We start from the raw sequence: 25,737 nt of genomic DNA on the forward strand, positions 1-25,737 counted from the left end.
GGATAGTTGATGCCATAAGTGATTGAATTTGAGATTGCATCTGTCATGTAGGGGTCACTGCTATATCTGGGTCTTGTCATGACCGTGCACATCTATATTACTGACAAACCATTTAAAAACAATTCTTAAAAATGAGTGCTGTCAAATAGTTTCCTCCAGCTTCAATCATCCAAGGTGCTGAACATCTCACGGGTAAGGACCAGCTGATCATTTTGGGAGAAGAACTCAACATCCACAGCAGACTTTTGAGTACCATTCCGCACCTTTATGGTGCTATACGGGCATCCCCACCCCTCAACAAGGCTCGAGTCAGCACTGTGTGTGCAGCCACCTTTCCTTACATACAGTCTCTCTACCATAATTAGAGAAACTCATAACAAAGAAATTAATTTACACCTGCCTTTATTATGGAGGTTAAGCCCAGCCCACCATTTCTATGATTCTATGAAATTCTATTCCCCTGATTGTGTAAATGTTCAAGGCATCTGGGGATATTTAGTGATTAATCATACTATCACTAAGTCAAAAAGAAATCATGGCAATAAACCAAGATGTACCTTAATTAAGGGATAATAGAGCAAGTGCCACATTTTACAAGATAATAACCTGGTTCTAGGTGGACAACTGAAGGTCACTGCCGAAGAAAACTGGGCTCCCATCCTATCATCATCATTAACTACAAATGATGTCCCTGATCACAGTTTCTAGGTCAGCATGAAATCAAACAATATAACCACTTCTTTATTCTTACATTAGCACTTGTCTTCAGCCAAGTGCCAAGTTCAAACAACTCCTAGGGCTTTGCAGCTCTGAGGTGACAAGATCAAGAAAATGATGAGCTGGCTAGTGCTGAACACGTCAGGTTTAAAGTGACAGCAGGCAACAGAACTGGAAAAGAACAGAGATTACAATGTTTTCTCTAAACTGATCTTGGAAAATGAGTAACTATATTTACTGAAGGAAAGAAAGCTGAAAATTAAAAATAGGATGAACGTAACAAGCTGAGAGAGGAAAGTGCAGAAAAATTCACTTTAATGCATTAAAATGCTGTTAGTGATTAAAATGGAAAGTGAGCAGGTTGGACTGTATCCCAGCTATTCTATTCAGCAGGAATCACTTTAACTGCCAGGTTTCAGAGTAGCAGCTGTGTTAGCCTATATCCGCAAAAAGAAAAGGAGGACTTGTGGCACCTTTTTGTCAGTCTCGAAGATGCCACAAGTACTCCTTTTCTTTTAACTGACAGTAGCTCTGTGCTTGGTTTGGCTGTCAACAATCAGTTTTGACAGGGTTTCTGTTAAATATCTGCTGCTCTGAAAGGACAGATTTGCTGTGTCTATATAGGTTTATCTGCTTAGATTTCTCCACCTCCTAAATTCTTACAAAAAATGCTGTCTAGTGCTGATAGCTTAGTCTCACTAGTCGATAAAACTGTTTGCCACTAGGTGGCAGGCATCCAACTTTATTTGAGAGCACTGTAGTTTGTGGATACTTTTGATCCCCCACTGACTCAAGATTACCAATCTATTGTACATTACTGTTAGAAAAACAAGGTTATATTCTTTTCCTCATTCAAACATGTCTAAGGATATTCTCAGAATTACTTGGCTGGTTAACACAGTCAGGGCTAGAGCCTGTGTATGCAGTTTAATTGGGACTATGTTATAGCAAGGTTTAGTCTTATCTATACAGACAATACGGAGCTGCCATGGAGGGAAGGGAGCTACCTACGTTGTTCAAGTGAATGTTAGCTGGTTACAAATCTCACCCTCCAGTTCCACTAAGGACTGCAGCAGAAACAGTGAATATCATCATCTGATCCATTTACATGAGGAAAGGGTTCCACATCCATCTCCATTATCTTGCATGGTGAAATCTGTACCTGCTAGTTCAGTAAGATGGATGCCTGTGACATGTAGCCTTCGAGGATAAATTAAAAGAAGAACCTAAGGAGAAAATTTGAGGACTCCTTAAGACAGAAAACATGCCCAAGGCTATTTTAACTATGTCATTTGCTTGACTCACTTTCCAATACTGGTCAACTCTGTTACTGCCCTGATAAAGAGGGTCACAGCTTTATCTCAACTATTTAAAAAAAAATTTTTTTTTTTTTGCAAACCAACTGCACTTGTTACCAGAATATCTTGTACTTCTAGAATGTGTGTCAGACTGCAAGCTCCTTGGGGCAGGGACTGTCTTTTGGTTTCATGTTTCTACTGCACCTTGAACAGTGACATACAGACTGAGGCTCATGAGTCGCAAGTGTCTCTAATATGTCTCCTGTGATGCTTTGCAGCACATGATATTAAAAGTGTATGATTTAATTATTAATCAGTTATTAACCAATCAAGATGCTTTTACTTTATTATTAACCAACTGCAATCACAGACTCAGTGACATTTTTCCGCTTCAGCCCCAAGGCAACAGGGGGACCCCACAGCTCCCAGCCACTGTGGATGGTAGGTGCTGGACCCCACCCTTCCTCCCACAGCAGGACTTGGGCTCTCATTCCCCGCACAATCAGCCCCACATTGTCACAGTTATTTTTAGTAAAAACCAGGGACAAGTCATGGGCTTTGTGAATTTTTGTTATTGCCTGTGACCTGTCTGTGACTTATTAAAAGTAACCATGACACAATCTTAACTTCATTTATGAACAATTTAAATAAGTTTGAGAGCTGGACAGCAGAATGTTAAGGGAGTGGGAATTTATGGGCAAACCATGAGATCAGTGCATACTCAGTGAGAACATTAATTCCAAGCATGATCATGAGGTTTCCTTGATCCTAAACTAGGTTATATGTCATGCACATATAAAACTGAGGAGTTGCCATCTTTATCCACCTATCAGCTCCCTATATTCTAGATACCTTGATGTCTGTACAATAGCAAAAATGGTTATATTGGGTGCAAAACGATGGCCATATTTTTCAATTATTGTATTTTTTCATTACTTTTTCACTTTGTCATTACTACCGTCTTTTAATGAAAAAATCACAATCTTACACTAATCTTCTCAGTCATCTGCTACTTGGACTAGAATTGCTTCAATCCGCAGATGTCAAGTCATATTCTTGAATTTCAGTGTGGTTCTACATATTTTAGGACTTTTAATCTGTCTCTGTATCACTGTGCAGCTGCAAAATATAAGCAAGTGACTTCACATTTTACCAGATCTGGGTTAGTGTGGGTTTGAGTATTAAAGAAAGTCAGCACAGGGTTAGTGTCACTTGCCTGTGAGATTATGGGAAGAGTTAACTTTTTATAATGGAAATGTCATGACAAACCAGCCGGTAACCAAGAAACCTACCTGTCATCTGATTTGTATTATTCTTTTCTAATTTCACTTATGTAGTTCAGACATCTGATTTACTAAGGCTCATATTTTATACATGTTCTGACAATCAAAATATTATATTACCACAAGTGATCGCCATATTAAAAACATTAAACACTATTTTTAAAGAGGTCTGCAAGTGCAAATATCCATCTTGGCTTAGTTCACTTCAAGTAGAATTTTTATACAATACAATACTATAAAAAAATTGTTAACCATCAATATGCTTTTCCTTTAAATGTAAAAGCAGCACAAATTTAAAGTCAGTTTTAGAAATAAATTTCTGCAATTTAGTTTAGTAATGCTTGCCTTTGTCTTTACAAGATAATGTAATAGAATTTTTGAAAAGATTAAATCTAAATAAGCATGTACTCCAAAAAAAGAATTGATAAAGTTTTAAGAAAACCCATATCTGAAAAATAATTACCATAGTAATTCTAATAAGCTCAATGTAGGTTTAATCAAAATCTATTTTACACAGTAATCAAATTAATCATCAAATGTTACCAGTGGCTTTAGAAATCCTATAGCCCACTGATTTAAACAGAATTATTCCTAAAACTGTGGTGACCTGGCCACACAATATATCTCATAGGCCCCAATCTTGTTTCCCTTGAAGTCAGTGGCAGAACTTCCACAAACATCAAAATGAACAGGATGGGCCTAGAATGTGATTAATAATATCTTAGCACTTACATAGTGCTTTACATATTCAATGCATGGTACAAACAGTAGTTTAGATTTCTGGTACAGTATATTATAGCTCATCTCCAGGCTTGAAGCATAACAAGAGCATTCAATGTGAAATATTTAATATAAAGTTTCTCTAAAGGCCTCAAGAGATTACATAATGCATAACTACTAAGATTTGCTGCTAATGCTATGGGAAATGATTGAACTAAATACATACACATCCTCCACTTTTGTGGATTTATTCCACTACATTCCATTTATTGTATCTTCTTTTCTTTACCTTTACCCTCACCCTTAGGAGCTAGTTCAGAAAAGCAATTAAGCACATACTTAACTTTAAGAACATACTGAAGTCCTGGGGTGAAATCCTGGCCCAACTGTGGGGCCAGGATTTCACCCCACTTGCCCTCAATGAGACCTAAGCACATGCTTAAGTGTTTTTCTGGATAGGGATGCTTTCCTGAATGGGGGCCTAAATGTGTGGTAAATTAATAGTTAGAGATTTTTTTAAAAAAATTAATCCCATAGGAAGTTTTGTACTACAAAAAGTGAACCAAAATAGTTTTGCCTGCTCAACAACATGAAGACTCCCGATAGAGAAAAACCCCCACAAAGTTAATTTTTTGAAGTTTATTTTCAATTATAATTTTTGGATAACCAAGCAGCTCTGTAAAGAGAAAGCACAGAAGAGTAATTCTGGCACTTTTGGATAGTACATAATTTTCCCCCAAAAATTTAAAGCACATTCAGTCCACTTGCTCGGTCCATAGTCCATGGTATATGAGCTAGATTCACTCATAGGATTCCAGAGGAAAGTAACCACATATACAGTCAATGAAACTATCTTCTTGGCTTCATCAGGGCTGGGCCTTTAAAACGTCCTCTAGTCTACCTTAGCTAAACAGAATCCACAGTACACATGATAACTAGAGAATACACTGTATTGAAATGAGAAATGCTCAGCACAAATGGGACACTTGGTGGCATGCAGTTTAAAATAAAAGGAATAATTTCAGAAATTTATAAAATCCAAATAGATCAATTAAAAGCAATTAGAAAAAGAAGGGACTGTTCACTGTTACTGTAAAAAAGGCACTTGGAGTTAATGAGACCAGAACTGGAGGGCTTGCAGCTGACACAAAGTTCAATTTTGTTTCATAAAAAGATTCCAATACCAAGGGATGCTACTCAAGTTTCCTGCAGTTTTACATTAAAACAAATTGCTGAACAGATTATAATAGACATAAATGTTTACAACCAACTTGTAAAAATAAGAAAAGCATAGTATAAGCAAAATATTAAAAAGCAGCAATGCATAGCCTTCCTTTGAGATAATGCATAACTTTAGACACCAAGTGTCAGATTCTTGTGTTTAAGATACCCTTTCAGTAGCATTATCATGATAAAATTGGCTTAAGAAAATGTAACCAAGTTTCACCTGCTCCTGTGTAAAGGAGATTTAAACCTGCCAAAACAATGTCAATATTTTCAACATCCTTGATGATGAACATCAAGTAAATGGAATACCAATCACACTCTTCTTACAGCTGTCTCATCGGAGGCATCCATTAAATCACTTTTCAGAGTAATGATTTAAATTCTTCTCTAACATTTACACAGTAATGCATTTAAAGTTCTTTCAATGTTGCCCACCACAGATTTTCCTTTTCTCTTCCATAAACAATTAAGCACTTCCACAGAAAGAATATTTGGCAATTTCATACTCCACAGAAAGGTGGATTTGCAATAGCTCACTTTATATTGAAAGCCATCAGTGGTCTTTCCTCTCGTTTTTGCCAAGGGCTCTTTTTATCTTCTTCTTGGTCATCTTCATCGTCGTCGTCGTCGTCGTCTTCATCATGGAGGGATGTTCCACGTTCAGGACTAGTTAGTGGGTCAGGTGTGGTTTCAACAGTTCTTTTTAATGTTTCCTCCTGCAGGCTAGGCAACTGGACACCACTTCTCCTGCTAGCTCCATCCAATAGGCTTCTTAGCGTACTGTCCTCAGGGCTGCAAACTGCTGTTCCACATTCACTGACACTTTGGTCCATATCATCCAAATACACAAGCTGTGTGTAAGCTGTGCTATCTGAAACTTTCTGCTCTCTTTGATTGTTCGCCTGCTGTGGCTGGTGAGTCTGTTGCAGGGACAAATGATCTCCTCTTCCCCTTCGGGCAGATTTTGGTTCATTCATATCAACACCAGAATCCAAACTGGCATCATTACTTCCATTCCTTCCAGCTCTTTGGAGATCAATATATGAATGTCTAACATGAGCATTTGAACGTCCATCTAGAGAAACGAACCATGCCCGAGGATGAGGCAATGGCTTTCCACCTCCTAGCTCCATCAGAGCTTTTTCTGTAAGGAGCTGCACTTCACTATTCATTTGAGCCAGAGATGCATCATTAAGTGAGGCAGGAATGGATATGGACTCCGACATAGAAGCATTTTGTGGACTCCATTCACTTGCACCCGCATCTTGCAAATGTTGCTGAGATATTGCTTGTGATGGTAACTGTTGGGGTTGTATCTGCTGCTGAGGATGTGGAAAAAGCTGCACATGAGGGTTAGAAAGCTCAGCCTGAAGTCTTTCAAGATCAATCTGCTGGTCAGCTGGGACAACCAGCGGCTGGCTAACAAAAGGATGTTCTCCTGGTAACTTCATGTAATGACCTGGGATGACCAATGTAGGCAATACTTTTCTATAAACGCTGTCATTAACTTGGTCAACAGAATTGCAGCAGATCAACTGACCTGGTTGAGGAAAAGATGTAGGTCGTTCAAGATGATCGACAGAACGAGACATCGTACATTCAGCAGGTCTGCAATCTAGCAGCTCTTTTTCAGGGGCTGATGGGGAGGGGTACATTTGTTCCTGAATATTGTATTTACTTCCTGAAGAAATATGGTTTATGGATGCTAGAATCTCTCTCTCTTGCTTTTCAAATAAAGGCTGAGACAGCATAGCATTGTAACTGCTCCTGTAATCTTCTTTTATAGGGGACTCATATCCTTCTGATGTTTCCATGGAATTTCTTAATTTTGAAGGAAAACTATCCACTGACTTATGGTAGTCTTTTCTTAAAGTCCCACTAGGAGTAAGTTTCTCCAAGGAGATTCGGCTCTTGTCTTTCTCCTTATGAGAAAGTAGTTCCTCCCGGGAGCTAAACTCCTGTGAGGTACTGTACGAATGTTTGAGCATAGGAGTGTGCAAATCTGCTTCTCCACTAGAAGATATCATCTCCATGTGGACAGCACTGATTAACTCATTAACGCCGGAGTTTTCAGTGTGCCCATTGCTGGCAACAGACATCCCACCAGGAAATTCTGACTCCCGTCGGGAAAATATTAAATTGATGTGGGACATGGAGGTTGATTGATCCTTCTTAGAACCATCCAATGCTGTAGAAAGCTGCAGTTTCTTATGGTGCTGACGTGGTTTCAAACACTTCCTCCTATAGTATGCCATAACAAAAAGTTACATATGTTTATGACTGTTGTACATAAATAAGATCAGGCGTGAAATAATGGGATTTTCAAGCAATGACTGAAAGCTCAACTCTCAGTAGCAAAGTTCAATTAAAAAGGAATCTGTGTGAGTTAAGTAAGCATTAGGGAAACACCCCAAGCACTTAATTTTAAACTGGGCTAGTGTTTGGAACAGGAAAACCTAATGAGAGCCAACAACATGTATTCACTGACAAAGGCTTACAATTTGTTTTAGAATAGGAATTGTTGAAAACTGATTACATACAGCACTGAAACAAGCAGAGTTATGGCTCAAGGTATACACACCTTCTCTTTCATCTACAGTACTAAAACATCTTCTACAGAAAATTTGTAAGTTATGAAGGTGCCATGCTTCACACAATCCCTTTCCTAACAAACATGGGGAATACAGCTTGCACTATATGCAACCAGCAACATGAGGAAGGACTTTATCTCATTGTCTCTTTCCTTTTGAAGTCCAGTGAGGTACTTAATTCTTGGTTTTTTAAATGTAAAATTTTTTCAATAGAAAATTGTACATAATTTCAGTATCATGCGAGCAGGGATGTTTACATTCGAAATGCAAACTGAATGACCAAAATGGTAAACTTTACCTGCAATAATACAAAAGAAGACACAGCAAAACCATAAGTATGAGAGCCATCCCTCCTAGAATTGCCAAAAGGAACATTGTGTGATAGGTGGTAATGTCCTGTGTTACTATGGGACCTAGAAGGCAAGAAAACAGAGTTTAGACTTGTGACAACCTTTAAACAAAGAGGCAAATTAGCTGACAGTCATGACACCTTCTTCCATGCTGTCAGGATGCTAAATGAGCAAAACTGCCATTAGGTGCTCCCCACCTGCAGTGCCTGCTTATGCCCTATCTGAGAAAGATGTGGCGAGAGTGACTGATGGTTCTGCTGGCAACAACTCCAGTTTGTTCTGTGGAAATCCATCTGACTGCAAGAACAGCATGCCATGCTAAGCATTGCTTCCTGGCTCCATCCAATACCACAGTGCCCCAACCTAGACAAATTAGAGGATTGGGCCAAAAAATCTGATGAGGTTCAACAAAGACAAGTGTAGAATCCTGCACTTAGGACGAAAAAATCCCATGCACCGCTACAGACTAGGGACCGAATGGCTCAGCAGCAGTTCTGCAGAGAAGGACCTAGGGGTTACAGTGGACGAGAAGCTGGATATGAGTCAACAGTGTGCTCTTGTTGCCAAGAAGGCCAATGGCATTTTGGGCTGTATACGTAGGAACATTGCCAGCAGATCAAGGGACATGATCATTCCCCTCTGTTCGACATTGGTGAGGCCTCATCTCGAGTACTGCGTCCAGTTTTGGGCCCCACACTACAAGAAGAATGTGGAAAAATTGGAAAGCATCCGGCGGAGGGCAACAAAAATGATTAGGGGACTGGAACACATGACTTATGAGGAGAGGCTGAGGGAACTGGGATTGTTTAATCTGCAGAAGAGGAGAATGAGGGGGGATTTGATAGCTGCTTTCAACTACGTGAAAGGGGGTTCCAAAGAGGATGGATCTAGACTGTTCTCAGTGGTAGCAGATGACAGAACAAGGATTAATGGTCTCAAGTTGCAGTGGGGGAGGTTTAGGTTGGATATTAGGAAAAACTTTTTCACTAGAAGAGTGGTGAAGCACTGGAATTCGTTACCTAGGGAGGTGGTGGAATCTCCTTCCTTTGAGGTTTTTAAGGTCAGGCTTGACAAAGCCCTGGCTGGAATGATTTAGTTGGGGATTGTCCTGTTTTGATCAGGGGGTTGAACTAGATGACCTCCTGAGGTCCCTTCCAACCCTGATATTCTATGAACCTCACACAGCTGAAGTGCAGAAGCCACTGCAGTGTCTTCAGCCAGTGGCATGAATGCCACAGAACTACTGCTTTCCCTCTGCTGCCTGTTTTGAGATTTCTTTTTAACCATAATTTGATCACTTTGCAGGAAATAGCAGATGTGGCACACTAAGGGCTTCATCTTTAGAGGTACTGGTTGCACAGATCTCCAGTTCGAGTCAATAGGAACTGTGGGTTTGAAGCACCTCTGAAAGCCAGGTGCTAAATGCAGTAGAGTAAAAACTAAAGATTTTAAGAACTGTTGATAAACACTTTACTCACAGAGAAAGAGACATGTATACAATTTCTACTCCGTTATGTATGTGTAATCCCATTGGTTTATCAGATCCTTCTCACAGTTTGAAATACAGAGCCAAATTTTGTTTTCAGATAGAAAGGTGCAATTCCCAGTGACAGGGTTACATGGGTATGTACTGTGACTAAACAGAATTTTGCCTGTTTGTCTGAACAATTAAGGATCTAACCTAGAGGTTTCTAAATAGTGGTCTATGAACCACTTGTGCTTCAAGAGCCACTGCTGGTGGTCCTTGGAGACCTGGCTGGGAACACGGTGCTGAGTATCCTTGTTTCCAGATGTGAAACAGAGAGGGGATGCGAAGATGAAATGAAGAACAAAAATAGAAAGTGTGATTAACCTGTTCTAAAAATAAATAAAGGAAAAAACATTGCATTAAAGAGAGCTAAAAGCACATTAGTTCTTTCTTTCCTAATGTTACTTTTCCATGTAAACTACTGCTTAATTGCTACAAGATGTTATGTGAATGGAAGAGGAGATAGCCCATGAAAATCTCAAATAAAGAGTGGTTCCACTGTGACAAAGTCTGAGAAACGCTGGCCTTGACTTAAAAAGAAAGGAAAGTCAGAGCACAAGCAGAGTCTCTACCCTAAAGGAAGAACTACAAGAACAATCAAATCTCCTGATAAGGTGAAATATTTTAGACATATGGGGCCAAATTCAAGACTGGTATAACACCATTAAAGTCAGAGACAAGAAAGTCACACAAGCAAAACATCTGCCCCCTTTTTTTAAAGTACAATTAATTTTACAAGATTATTTTGAATTCAAACCACAGTTTGTCCTTGTCTACACCCATAACTAACCTTTGTTTCAGCCCTGGGTCAAGCTGGATCTTTCAGCAATTGTATTTTTTTGTAGCATGAACTTAAATAAATCGTTTAAGAAAGCTGCCAGAAGGAATCCTTCTACATATACTGAGGAAGCTCAGTGGAATCTATTTGGGCAGACTTAAGAACTAATCCTTACACAGTCGGCTGCTTTGTTTATGTGTTAGAAATTGTTTGGTTTGTTCGTGTAGTCAGGGCAAGGCATTTTCATCACACTACCTCTCTTATGAACTTATCAAAACCCAGTGACTGAAGACTCTCTGAGGAGGTGGTTTTTGTTTGGTTTAAACAAAGAAGCCTGTGTTTATTTGAAGCTGGGAAACTGGAAAAAAAGAGCTGGCCACAGGAAAAGAAAAAACTATCAAGCCACATCATGAATAGTCTCAACAGGAGTACAGGTACACATCACAGCTAGTTTACATTGATTTCTGTATTATTTAAATAGCTTTCTGAATACCACCCAATGGCAATCTACAAAGGGCAGTCAACCAGTACAGAATCTGGAATGTTGTTTATTTAGGGCCAAATTCCACCCTAAATTACACCTGGTGCAAGCTCAATGAAATCAATGAGATTATAGCAGGTATCCGGACAAAACTTCAAAATGCAAGCTTTCAAAAGCTATCAAAAGAATAATTAAGACGACTCTAAATTGTGATTGTATTAGCTTCAGGTGAATCTATTTCAGAAACTTCATAACAGATGTTTTAGTAATTGTTGGAACTGACAAGTACATTGACATCATTACTCCCCTCACTTTCTAGCATTAATTCACCAGATAGTGGTGACAAGTGACACCAGTGCAAGGAATACTTCCTGATAATGTTTCATGTATAAGTGGTTTTGAGTACAGGGATTCCTCCCCACTCCCCAAAAGATTTTAACCCTTTACTTTCAGATTTCTCTTTTCTAATAATCCATTATTGATCAAGATGGGGCATCTCAGATGAGGTCATCCTGAAAAATATAAAAGTGTTATATATGAATACATTAATATTTATCGTTGGAAATACTAATACATTTCAATTCAGTCTTACCTAGGTTAGTAGGAGACATGGCTGCAACCCAATAACCTAACTGCGGGGCAATGTATGTCCAGGTCAGCTGATTTCCTTCTTGTTGTACAAACCCTAAACTACTCTTCAACCATGTCCCTGTAAAATACAAGATCCAAAATAGGGCATCTTATTTTTTAATATGAGATCAGTATATAACTAGTGGGAAAAAAAACTGTAACAAAACTTTTGCCTTAAAACTTATCATTGAGCATGATAAGTCACACATCACTCTAAAGACATGGGGAACTTGCAGGTCTTTAACACATCTCTCTTTGACCATCATCACTGAGTCCTTCCATGAGAAGTCATTTGAGAAGCTTTGTACTAATAAGAAGCTGTTTAAAATAAAGTAAAGCGATTAAAGCTTCTAAAATGGATGTGGGAAATCGTGGTTGCCATCCTGGATTCCCTTTGTTGGAGGAGGTTATTCCTGAAGCTACTACATAGTGACTTCAAATATATTGTTTTAAAATTTATAAAGCCCCTTTTAGAATTCTCGCTGTTTGAAGAGGCATTGTGGAATTACAGCAACTCTCTCCAAGCTTCTATTTTGGCTGCAAAGATTTCCTTCGAAGGAACATGGATATACATATACTGTATGCACACATGTATTCAGCATACCACATTCCCATCTCCCTTACTTGCAATCGCCTTTTAGAAGCATAAATATTTTTATTTCCCTACAGACAGTCTTGTTTTTTCATCTAGAAAACTTTGATTCGTTAACTCCTGTGTTTCCAACAGAGAGGAAACTATTTGGTGTTTAGCAATTTGTTTCAGCAGCACCATCAGAGGGTCAGTCGAAATGTACATAGTTTTGTGACTAGTGTTTACTAGGTAACAGCGCAGAATATTTTTAAAACATGCTTTTCAGGGGAAATGGTGGATATATATTTTAAACAGGTTTCGATAATCCAAAGGAAATTAAATTGGTCAGGCTTTCATCCTGAAGTATGCAGAGTACGAACTTTAAAAAAAAATTGTGCTTCTATTTTCAAAAGATACAGTGCATTGTAAACCACAGGTTTATGAGAAAGCTTTAAGATTAGATAATTATTTGCATTTTGTTACACATTAAGGTTCCAACTCTGGGGCCAAATAAAAAATTAGTTTAACTTCTGAGCCAAAGCATCTTAATAATGCTCGTAGACTACTCCATTCTCCCTGAATGATATACTGGGTTACTGTGCTTCAGACTACTGAAAATTAAAACATTGTAAGAGGATGTTCTCAGGCTTCTGAAGGGCTATTGCAAGTAGAGGAAATTGCTGTGTGCTGTGGTGCAGCTAATATTCCTTAGAAATAAATTGTTGCAGTTCATACAGAAAATTTAAGAGTTTTGCAGTAATTTTAGAATGCCTCTCGGAACAGTAAGGCTCCCAAAAGACATGTTTAAATTTATGACAGGTTTCAGAGTAGCAGCCGTGATAGTCTGTATTCGCAAAAAGAAAAGGAGTACTTGTGGCACCTTAGAGACTAACCAATTTATTTGAGCATAAGCTTTCGTGAGCTACAGCTCACTTCATCGGATGCTCTAGCACTTCTGCTTTACTTCCACCAGTGGGTGCCAAACTAGACAACAAATAAAAAAACCTAAATAAAATTGGAGTTCTTCATACACTTCGCTACTATCAAAAATATATCAAATTAGTATACATAGTATCCCATGTACTTCAACGGATAAACACCTGCCATTCTCAAAGGTTAGATATAAATTTCTGCTACAAAGGGGAAGCTGAAATTACCTAACATGTTTTCAAGAAAGCTATATACAGTACAGTATTGTATTCTGACAAGCCCTCCTTCCAAACGGTCAGCAGTGACTCTGGGCTGAAACTAAGCCCTTTTTACGATGTCACTAATTAATTAGAGGAGGAAGTGGTGGTGGAGGAAAGGTGAAAATCTGAAAATGACTGTAAAACACATTAAAGAGATTTTTATTAGTTATATGTAATACCACAAAATTAACCTCAAGATTCTGATGATTTCCACTGTAGTTCTTAAATTATCCACATGAGCAAATCATGGAAGTGTAAGATGCATGGCTTCTTTTAAAGAACATATTTTAATATTCATTTATTTTTGTCTCCTACATAATCAAATCCTTGTAAACTATAATTTTTTGTCTCAGCATAGAGCTTGTGTTGATATGATAAAAGTTTTTTGCATGACACATAATATTTGACAGACGGCTACACAGAGGTGAAAACCATCGACATATACTGACTTGGCATTTGAAACCTGGTTGAACGTGTAGCCAGTAATCACATTCAGTATTGGTGTGGAGTGTAGGGGGTGGAGAGGAAAGTATTTTCTATGTTGTAAGGGAGATATCCAATAGGTATAATGTGTCATTTCACACAACATCAGTATCAACATTGTAATTTGAGCACCTCATCTACTGTAATGAATTTATCTACAGAACAAGCCTACAAAAGTAGGGAAGTATTATCAGAGGCAGAGACGCTGAAATGACTTGGCTAAGGTCACAAAAGAAGTTTCTAGTAGGCCCAAGGAATAAAATGAATCAAGAACTCCCAAACAGCCATTTTTCCTCTAGATCTTCCACCAGGTAATTTTCTATAGCAGAAATTTGTCCCTCCAATAGCCTTGAATGAGAAGCTGAGAACATAGCCAACAATTGCTCATGTCCTTATTCCATCAACTTTTAGTACAGTGACTGCTGTCTGTGACTGACATGACAATCAGCATGAACAATGTCCACAGCTGAAACCCCAATTTTCTACTATCCTCAGCAGGATCAGCCTTGATAATAAAACCACCTTGGCTTGGAAAAAGCCCTGTTTCAAAGACATGATGCTCAATGCAAAATGAATAAATATTATTAAAAAGTACAGCATAAAAGAGCAGCTGGAGAGTGTGCTGCAGGTCTAAAAGGGCAGATAGAAAAACAGAAACCAAACAGGAGAGAGAGAGAGAGAGAGAGTCTGTGTGGTAGGGGTGATGAGTAGACTTATTCTTCAAGCCAAGCTTCTTTTACAATCGCAATACCCCCGAAGACACAAGCACATTCCTACCTTGTAGCAAGGCTGACATCTTTGGTATTTTATAGGTTACACGATAGCAGTGGGAGACATTTGGACATTAACATAAATGGATTAATTTACCATTACTTTGGATCAAGTTAAAGGATAAGGCAGGGAGGCTTTCAGGACTAATATCTAAGACAATAGAAGAAGAGAGGAGCAGATGCCTGTTCTCTTAGGGCTTGAGACACAAACTAGGGCAGAAAGTATCATCATCCTTTCTGGTGCGAGTTTATTTTAAAATATATTTCACACAGGCAAAAGTGTGACACAAGTTTTGTGATTCAAAAATTACTAGGTCTGACTGCTCGAGAAATTCCTTAAAATGCCATTTATTTCAATCTTTGCAACCAGGCAAGTTTAAGAGGAGTCAAAGAGTTACAAAAAAATCTAGGAGCTGAGGTCCTGCAGTTCTCAAAGACTTCAGTGGGTCTGAGTGCTCAGCACTTCTGAGAATCAGGATCTTCAAGTTTATACATGAACCCCTCATCACATTATTACTGGATAACTATAGAGTATGAGGAATTTTATATCTGCAGCCAAATCCACGTTTATGGCAGGAGTCATCATTGCAGTTATTCACTAGGGGGAACATGTGTCCAGCTTGCCTTACTCACACTGCTCTGGAACAAACGGAATCCTTGTAGTGCCTCTTTAAAAAGCTCTTCTGCTAATTATGTGCCTGCACAGCACAGTGATCAAGAAGCTAACAGAGACTGCACTCAAAACTCACTTTTCATTCCAGCAGAACAAGATTGCTCACATTTTTCCAACAAAAGGAAGCTCTGTACTTGCAGAGAAAGCAAACAAAAGGGCGTACAAAGCATAAGGCTAGCCAGCCTTCTTGCCTGTCCTCCACTCAGTTAGCTCGCCCACCAGTTTTTGCTATCTGCTGGCTATCCTTCAGAACACTAACTGGTCAGCATAACACAAAACACCAGCAGGAAAAGCTAGCGCTCTCTCTCTCTTAAGAGAGGGCCAGAGCTCTAGAAATGTTCCAGGTACCTAACACATGGGTCACCACTGGACAGTTATACACTTATTTCCTATTTTAAATACAGAGAAAGTGGTATCTGATGTACCAAAACTATGTGGTGACAACTGGAAAATGCTGAGTTTTTAATGGAGATCACTATCCTCAGAGAACGAAATACATTGCCTCAAGCCAACAACAAGGATGGGTCCTCCAGGGCCCTAATGGGAAGCCCAGTGCGTACTCCTCCCTGCTCCAAGACTGTGCTAAAGGTCCCTCTCATCTTTTATATCTATCTGTCATTTCTCACTAATAGCTATTTGACACATTTGAGTCTCTCCCCCAAGCAGTGGCCAAAGAGTGAAGTACTCCCACCTTCCATAGCAGCAGCAGTAGACTGTGTCAGTTCTTCTACTGGTCAAAGTCATCTATTTTTTTTCTTGTGATAAGCTAGCCACAGATGTATACAGTATTCCCGGCAAGGGTGCACCATCAATGTATATAACTGCTGTGACATGGTCGGGCTGGATGGCTACAGGAGAGTAATAGGAGGCAGATATATTAGCCCCAGGTTAAGTAGGTCCCTTTTCCCTGGGTAAGGTAACAGGGAAGGTTCCAGAACAATCAGGAACCTTCTGGAGACAATTAAGACAGACAGGCTGATTAGAACACCTGCAACCAATCAAGAAGTTGCTGGAATCAGTTAAGGCAGGCTAATCATGGCACCTGGGTTTAAAAAGGAGCTCACTTCAGTTTGTGGTGTGCGTGTAAGGAGCTGGGAGCAAGAGGCGCTAGGAGTGGAGAGTGAGAATGCATACTGTTGGAAGACTGAGGAGTACAAGCATCATCAGACACCAGGAGGAAGGTCCTATGGTGAAGATAAAGAAGGTGTTGGGAGGAGGCCATGAGGAAGTAGCCCAGGGAGTTGTAGCTGTCGCACAGCTGTTCCAGGAGGCACTCTAGACAGCTGCATTCCACAGGGCCCTGGGCTGGAACCCGGAGTAGAGGGCGGGCCTGGGTTCTCCCCAAACCTCCCAACTCCTGGTCAGACACAGGAGGAGTTGAACTGGACTGTGGGTTCACGAAAACGGCCAAACTGAGGGCTGCCGTGAAGCTCCAAGGCGAGAAAATCCGCCAATAAGCACAAGACCCACCAAGGTAGAGGAGGAACTTTGTCACACTGCATTATAATATTTTCACTACTAGTACAGTGCTCACTTTGCAAATATTTGTAATAAAAAATAATATACTGTAAAAAGATTAAAAAGAGATAGTACAATCTACAAGTCAAAGCATGAAGGGGCATACCAATGTTTAGCATATCTGGCATGTAAATACCTTGCAACACTGGCTACATCACTGGCATGGAAACACCTGTTTTCACTTTCAGATGACATTGTAAATAAGAAGTGGGCAGCATTATATTGCGTAAATATAAAAAAAACTTGTTTGTCTTAGTGATTGGCTGAACAAAAAGTAGGACCGAGTGGACTTATATGCTCTAAAGTTTTATATTGTTTTGGTTTTGAGTGCAGTTATGGGGAAAAAAATTTCTACATTTGTAAGTTGCACTTTCACAATAAAGAGATTGCACTACAGTGCTTGCATGAGGTGAACTGAAAAATACTATTTCTTTTATCTTTACAGTTCAAACATTTGTAATAAAAATAATATAAAGTGAGCACTGTACACTTTGTATTCTGTATTGTAATTGAAATCAATATTTGAAAATGTAGAAAACATCCAAAATATTTATAATAAATTTAAATTGGTATTCTATTATTGTTTAACAGTGCAATTAAAACCGCAATTGTGACTTTTTAACTCTAGTTAATTTGTTTTGTGTTAATCACTTGAGTTAACTGCAATTAATTGACAGCTGTAATAATTACCCAAAGGAAAAAAATCTCTCTAGTCTAGATTTCAACTTTTCATTCTGTACTGGATAAGCATTGGTTATAATTGTGCTGGACCAGGAACTGCACAGATAATTAGTCCCCATCCCAGCCCCATGCTCCCTCTTTCTTGCATGAGGATGGGATGTGGAACAACTTATTTCATTCCTTTTCATAGAGCAGCCCACTGTCTTTAAGCATGCCCAGCTAGATACTCTGGCCTGTGAACAGGGAGTTGGAGTGCAATGGAGCCAGGGCTCTGGCTGAGTGAGGGTTATGAAAAACTAGTCCATTGCACCCAACTTTCTCCCTCCCTTCACAAAACCATAGAACAAAGACAATCACAAATCATCCACACCACTAAGTAAGCTTTAGATGAAGTGCTACAGTTGTTAGCCACTAGCATGCATAGATAGATGAGAATTTGTTGGATAAAAAGTTGACAATTTTTAAGGCTCCAGTCCTACTGCTCAAAAGAATATTTCACAGTGCCGGTGTGTATCTTAAGCAGAAACAGTAAGTTTTATATAGTATGTGTGTAGCGTATGGTTTGGGCCAATTCACCATTGCCATTAAATCTATAAAGACTAGCTGGTGTTTCATGGAAAACTTCTATATGGAGAGACAATTCTTTGTCTTTTCCCCCCACTACTATTGTATGGAGTCTCTCTTTGTCGTTTCCCCCCATTACTGTTCCATGGAGCCAATATGCTGATCCAGGATTAAACCATGTTGGCTCAAATGAGCAGTTAGAGGGAATGTTATAGTTTTCTTATAACTCTTCCCTCACCAAGATTTCACAGTTGTCAATGGTACTCACGCTCTGAATAAAGAGAAAATTGTATTAGGCAGTAAATACAAAAAAGACTTTCTTTTAAAGGTAAACCTAAATAGTTTGATAAAATATTTAAATATAAACTACATATGGGGGAGAGGGGGAAAGCACAAATTGAGGATCAAGTGACTGCCAAACAAAACCTTGGACACAATGTCAGAGGCCAGACAAAGACTTCAAGAAAGCAGCAGAAAAAGTTCTGCTAGGCAGAAAACATGACACTACACTGCATTACTTGGATTTTGGGGAATGTGCTCACTTATCCCAGACAAACTGTGGGCTTGATACTGCAACCACCTACTTGCATGGCTAGTCTTCAAGTATGACTTCGAAGGCACTATTAACATAAAGGTGTTGACAGGTCCTGGCCCTTAGGGCTGGTTCTGCTTTTACAGGGAAGATATGCATACATTATTTATAGTTTTTCAAAAAGCCCCAAACCCTATTATTTTAGATGCATTCAGAGTGAAACACAAGCCAATCTAATCCCCGGCAGAGTCTGTGTGCGTGCATGCATGCATATACACAGGCTCACAATTACACAAGGCTAGATCGTGCTCCCATTGAAGTCAATGGCTTCAATAATGCAGATTGTGTCCATACAGGCAAAAGGACTTCTGCTCACAGGTGTACTCATTACTCCTGCGCCAAAAATTAAAAATGCCGCATACAATATTTAAAAATTCTGCGTATTTTATTTGTCAAGACAACACAGTATAATCACACCAGTTTCAATTATTCTGGTAACTTCTTTCAAAATACCTGTCAGAAAGTATGTCTGACAACAAACAAGATTCCCTCCAAGAGTAGAGAGCTAAAGAAACCCCTACGACAACCTAATTCCTGTTTTTCTATTATGCTTTTGTTGGGCACCTGAATCTGGGTGTGTCACATGCCAGCTGGGCACATCTTGGGGCAAAACTTTGCCCCTCTGGTCTCAGACACCCACACCCTCTCCCCGCAAGAGCCGAGCCATGGAGCACCCAACTGGCTCAGACACTCACGTCCCCTACCCCTCACAACAGAGGGATCGAGAGAAACAGCCTGATGCAGGGTCCTGAGCTTTACGGAGTTTCCTGCATCCCACCTCTTTCATTCAGGACATGTTGGGAACTGCAGCTGCCCAGAACCCTTCAATTCCCCCTTTCCCCTGGCAGTGTCCTGTATTTGCGAGCTGGACAATGGGGCTCTGCTGGGTCCAGCAGACCCTAATGGCAGCCAGCAGCATCAATGCTGCAGGGAAAAAAGAAATTCTGTGCAGAACATTAATTCTGCACAAATTCTGCATTGGGCAGTGGAGCAGAATTCCCCCAGGAGTAATGCATGTAACTCTTAGTACTCTGAGTCAAGAATAGAGGAGATAAATTCCATTCTTAGCTGCATGCACTCTGACTTCAAGGGGAGTTGCACAGCAACATTTGAGAGTTGAGCTCAGCCATAATGGAGAAATTTTAATTCTGGTTATATTGTATTAAGCATTCTCATCTGACCATTTCATTGTGTCCTAGGATACACCCCTGACTTTTGTTGATTAAGTTTTCTTCTTATCACTGATCAAAACAACCAGGTATGTGACTGTAAGAGGAGTATACCAGTGGTCTCCAAACTGGGGTGCGCACCCCCTATGGGCTACATGAGATGATCCCAGGAGGTGTGCGGCACCAGGAGTGCCGCCGGACAGCACTCTGCCGTTTTTTTTCTTCTGCAGCAGCTCTGCACGTCCACGGCTGGTGTTCCCTTCCGGCGGCCTGCCTGCGGTAAGTCTTCCGTTCTTCTTCCGTCGGTGGCGCATCTGCAGCAGGTCTTCCGTTCTTCTTCCATCGGCGGCGTGCCTGTGGCTGGTCTTCCAGTCTTCACCCTGGGGTGCGCGAGCCAAAAAGTTTGGAGACCACTGGAGTACACTATCACTAGAGCCCTATGTATTTTGCAAAGGAAAAATATCATAAACCAAAAAAAAAAATGTAAAAAGATAAAAATAAAAATAAAATCACAAAACAAAAGCCTCACCCCCCAGCAGCAGCTTCTGACCCCATGGTATGGGCCTGGCTCCCAGTGACAGGCATTGCAAACCAGTGGCTGGGATCCAAGCGCTGCTCAGATTTGGCCTGGTCACCCCTCCATCATCATGTAACCCTCCTCCCGCCAGGGGCACATCCTGACCCTCCCCAGGGCTACCCCCAGGGGGACTATTGGGTGGTTGGGTTCAGTTGGAGAGGGGGATATTTAAGAGCTATTGTTCTGTGCTTGCTTTTAATTCCTAAAACCTTTCAATACCATGGAATAATTCTTAATAAAATGATGTGTATAGACAGACTGGAATTTATACACTATTCTTATTTATATATGGTCATTGAGGTATTTTATTAATCTAAATGTAATTAAAAAAATGAAACAAAATTTTTAATGACTAAAACAAAACACCACAAAATTCCCCCAAAATCAAATGAAAAATAATAAAAAATAAAAAATTTCACAAAGCTTTTACTATAGCTTGTATGCAGCGAAGTAGCACTCTTTAATATAAAAAAGGAATGTCCAAACTACACAAACATTTAGTTTGAATGTAGCTAGATACATTTTTGTCTTGGATCTTCCTCTTTTTCACCCTCAATCTGAAGTTTAGGTATGTTTTTTCCTCCTCAGAGAAACCCATTTTTTTCCTCCTCAATTACTTTTCTACGTGACCTTTCTACAGGAAGCACTCCCTAATAATTAATTAGAAATTATTTTTTAAATGACCAGTGATGAAATTATCCAACCAGATCTGCTGAAGGCAATCTAAGTAAGAGGATCAAAGTTGTGCTACTTACAATGCAGATGATTTGTTTCCCTTGTTATGAACAAATAAAATGGACGATTTAATGAAACAGAAATCAAATTAAGCCCACTATCCTGATTTACTTTTTATGCATAAGATTATCTGCACTGGACAGAGTCTTGGAAATAAAATGGGGATGATTTTTAAAATTACCACTCAATAGCCTAGTTGTAATAAATACCATTCTTAATAAAAATTAGTTTTCATTCAGCTAATGATTTCTTCTGCAGTGGCTGTGATTTCACACAGGATGGCACTGTCTATAAATGAAGATGTAGGGTCCAAAAGCAAAAGCATGTGTTAGAGAGAATGGGATAGGACATTAAGCTATTAAACTATAAATGTGCTGTATGTGATATTCAAATATAACTAACATGGTTATTTCTAAAACTAATTTCTTTAGACACTTCAAAAGGCACTTGCTCTCACTGAGAATTAAGTCCACAGCACACTTATGAAATTAACCTTTATATTCTTCTTCTGAGTAAAGAAGCCCCAATTTTCTTCAAGTGTGTAAATGGCCACTTTTTATTCTGATAAGTGAAAAACTATAGGATTTTCTTGAAACTGGCAGCAAAAATTACTAGGCTGCAACCAGCATAAGAAATTTAAGTCTAACAAGAAGGTGGTTTTTTGTTTTGTTTTTTTTAAAAGGAAAAGCCATAAGCCATGAAAATACAACTTAGAAAATTCCTATTTGACAATCAATATAACATCAGAAGTGCCATTCTATAATACAGAAATGCTATTTTTTCTTGCCACAAATACACAGGAGTTTAACAATTCTTAGGAATAAGTGAATATTACAATACTCGTTTTGAAGTTGCTAGGCAACACCAATAATTGAATGTCCATGCTCTGAGATCATACCTTCATTACTCTTCCACTCTTACAGCATTTGTTGTATGGCATTCAGAAGTAGCGTAGTTAAATCCTGCCACTATTTTAGTAACGTCATCAGTATTTGGCAAAGAGAAAACAATTTGATGTGTTTCAGACCACTGACTATCAGAAAAATACACATTTTATTACATGGAATCTAAAATATTTCTGCCAAAAAAAACCCCAACCAAACAAACCCCAGCACCACAAATGTTATTGTTCAATGCATGACTGAAGTTTGAACAGAGTGCTGTGGTTTTCCTTTCAGAGTAACAGCCGTGTTAGTCTGTATTCGCAAAAAGAAAAGGAGGACTTGTGGCACCTTAGAGACTAACCAATTTATTTGAGCATGAGCTTTCGTGAGCTACAGCTCACTTCATCGGATGCATACTGTGGAAATTGCAGAAGACATTATATACACAGACACCATGAAACAATACCTCCTCCCACCCCACTCTCCTGCTGGTAATAGCTTATCTAAAGTGATCATCAAGTTGGGCCATTTCCAGCAAAAATCCAGGTTCTCTCACCCTCTGCCCCCCCACAGACAAACTCACTCTCCTGCTGGTAATAGCCTATCCAAAGTGACCACTCTCCCTACAATGTGCATGATAATCAAGGTGGGCCATTTCCAGCACAAATACAGGTTTTCTCACTCCCCCCCCCCCCACACACACAAACTCACTCTCCTGCTGGCAATAGCTCATCCAAACTGACCACTCTCCCCACAATGTGCATGACAATCAAGGTGGGCCACTTCCAGCATAAATCCAAGTTTAACCAGAACGTCGGGGGGGGGGGGGTAGGAAAAAACAAGGGAAAATAGGCTACCTTGCATAATGACTTAGCCACTCCCAGTGGCTTCCTACCCCCACTTCCTACCCCCCCCCCCAGACGTTCTGGTTAAACTTGGATTTATGCTGGAAGTGGCCCACCTTGATTGTCATGCACATTGTGGGGAGAGTGGTCAGTTTGGATGAGCTATTGCCAGCAGGAGAGTGAGTTTGTGTGTGTGTGTGGGGGGGTGTGTGTGAGAAAACCTGTATTTGTGCTGGAAATGGCCCACCTTGATTATCATGCACATTGTAGGGAGAGTGGTCACTTTGGATAGGCTATTACCAGCAGGAGAGTGAGTTTGTGTGTGTGGTTTTTGGAGGGGGGTGAGGGGGTGAGAGAACCTGGATTTCTGCAGGAAATGGCCCACCTTGATTATCATACACATTGTGAAGAGAGTGGTCACTTTGGATGGGCTATTACCAGCAAGAGAGTGAGTTTGTCTGTGGGGGGGCAGAGGGTGAGAAAACCTGGATTTGTGCTGGAAATGGCCCAACTTGATGATCACTTTAGATAAGCTATTACCAGCAGGAGAGTGGGGTGGGAGGAGGTATTGTTTCATGGTGTCTGTGTATATAATGTCTTCTGCAATTTCCACAGTATGCATCCGATGAAGTGAGCTGTAGCTCACGAAAGCTCATGCTCAAATAAATTGGTTAGTCTCTAAGGTGCCACAAGTCCTCCTTTTCTTTTTGGTTTTCCTTTGTTACTTTTGTCTTAATTATATAAGGGAGAAACTGAATAAAATTACCTGCCTAATATTTAACAAAAGCACATACCATTTTTCTTTACTTAGTAATTTTAACAACATCTGAGGTGGGGAGGGGCACACTGTATACAAAAGTTATTTCCATCGTTTCTTTCACCCCTGAAGCCCAGAACAGAAAAGGCTTAAAGAAAATCTCTATTACACATAAATCAGTTATATTTCAAATGGGAAAGCTTGGCTCTGCCTTCCCCATCTCAATGTCTGATTCTGGGTTTATATGAAACAGTCCCTTTAACATTTGCTTTATCACATGTTATTGACTAATTTCAATAAATAATACATTATTATATAAATAATATTAAGTAAATACATAAACCCCTGAAACTCTAACTCCTCCAGTCCAAAGACCTCAAAGCACTTTACATCCTTTAATCCATTCAGCTTCACACCACACCTGTGAGGTAGTTATGCATTATCTTTATTTTACAGATTTGGAAACTGAGGCAGAAACACATTAAGAGATGATTAGCACCTGAAACTCCCTTTGATGTCAGTTTGAGTTGCAGGTGATCAGTGGTTTCAGGATCAGGCCTAGAGTTTGTAGTACCATTGGCTAGAGTACCATATTTCACTTAGAATTATTAACTGATAGTTTGACACAGGAAGAATGTCCTCATACTCTGAGACCCTTCCAGCTTTACCCTCGACACTTCCCCAGCTTCTATCCTCAGGCAGCTCCGCTACTCAGCTCCACTCCCTACCCTTACAGCTTCCAATACCTCCCCACAACATAACACCTCTGCCCCCGGCACCACCCCCCTCTCCCAGTGTCAAATCCAATGTCTACCTCCCCTCTCTACCACACACGTGTGTTGGGAGGCAACTAGGGAATAGGGAAACTGGAAGTCTGGCATCCTGAAAGGGGCAGACCTATTATTGCTGTGTACTGGCTGCAGTGTACAGCGGTTGTGCATTAGTGAAATCAGTATTGCTGTATGGAGGAATACAGTGTATATGACATTCCTGGTCTTAAAGTTTATTTCCTTGCTTTTGCAGTTTTGCATTAGATACGTTGTGTTCACCAACTTTACCACCACATTGTTTGGGCATATTAATATATTTTAGCATCAACTTTGTTCCTTGTCTATCTTCTTTCTCATCCCTCCTTCGCTATACATCACCATAACATTCATGCTTCTGACTCATTTGCTATGCCACAAAATCGCGGTCACTATTGTTCCAGCAATATATATGGTATATCAGTGTGTGTGTGGGGGGGACCTTTCATATCACTTCTAGTTTTGAAAGCTCTACTCTGTACTTTAGAAAGTACAATAAAACACACATTGCATGTTAATAAAACACAACCACAAATGCCTATGACCCATGGTCTTAATTACACTCCTCCAAAGGGATCATGCTAGCCAAAACCTCCCTCAGAGAGCTAAACATGTGAAGCATCAGCAAAGAACTTCTCCCCTCTTCCCCCACTGAAGCAGAGATCTGTCTACTACTCTGCAATTATATTTGCATCTATTATATTATGTAGGCTTCTTACACGATTAAAAAGCTGTTTTTGGTAACTGCCATTTCTATGGCAACACTCAGAAAGAACAGAATTCTTTGAAAGCAGTTAAACTGTATTCCTTAGTGTATTTAATCTTTAAAAGAGGAATTTAACCTTGACAGTTTTGCAATTAAAAAGAAAGTCAAAATCAAATTGTCAAAGAGCCTGTAAACTAGAGAAGTAATACACAGTGTAAGCTGGGAACTTTATAGAGGCTGATTTCCTCTTCACAATTTGCAAGAGAATTTCCATATGCTCAGCTAACCTGACAGTTCCTGGCGATACAGTAGCCAGAATTTTGAATCTGGCTATACAGACTGATTTAGATTATAAGCTATTTGGGGTAGGGAACAGGTCTTCTTGTGTGTGCGTGCAGTACCCAGCACCATGGTGCTCTAATCCTGGCTCGGGCCTTTGGGCACTACTATAATACAAATAGTTACCATAATAAGTGGACTATATTATAATCACATACAGAGAGGTTTTGGTATTCAGTGGGTTTTGTTGGGATGCTGAAAGACCAAAGTGTGTGAAATCCCATAGGAAGTAAACCACTGTATGTGCAGTAATTATCTCTTGCAGTCCAATTAT

At 39.7% G+C, this 25,737-nt stretch overlaps 1 protein-coding gene across 1 annotated transcript in view; it reads right to left on the reverse strand.

The window, feature by feature from the left end:
- Nucleotides 1-4,582: 4,582 nt before the first annotated feature.
- FAM171A1 (family with sequence similarity 171 member A1) overlaps nucleotides 4,583-25,737 on the reverse strand; it is a 137,456-nt gene continuing 116,301 nt past the window's right edge. The window contains exons 7-9 of the mRNA XM_074945994.1: nucleotides 11,566-11,682; nucleotides 8,135-8,249; nucleotides 4,583-7,486 (exon numbers count right to left, since the gene is read on the reverse strand). Coding sequence (XP_074802095.1) covers nucleotides 5,779-7,486; nucleotides 8,135-8,249; nucleotides 11,566-11,682 — 1,940 coding nt within the window. The 3' untranslated portion in view covers nucleotides 4,583-5,778. The remainder of the gene's footprint in view (nucleotides 7,487-8,134; nucleotides 8,250-11,565; nucleotides 11,683-25,737) is intronic.

Source organism: Natator depressus, chromosome 2, assembly GCF_965152275.1.
Source record: "Natator depressus isolate rNatDep1 chromosome 2, rNatDep2.hap1, whole genome shotgun sequence".
NCBI classification, from domain to species: domain Eukaryota; kingdom Metazoa; phylum Chordata; order Testudines; family Cheloniidae; genus Natator; species Natator depressus.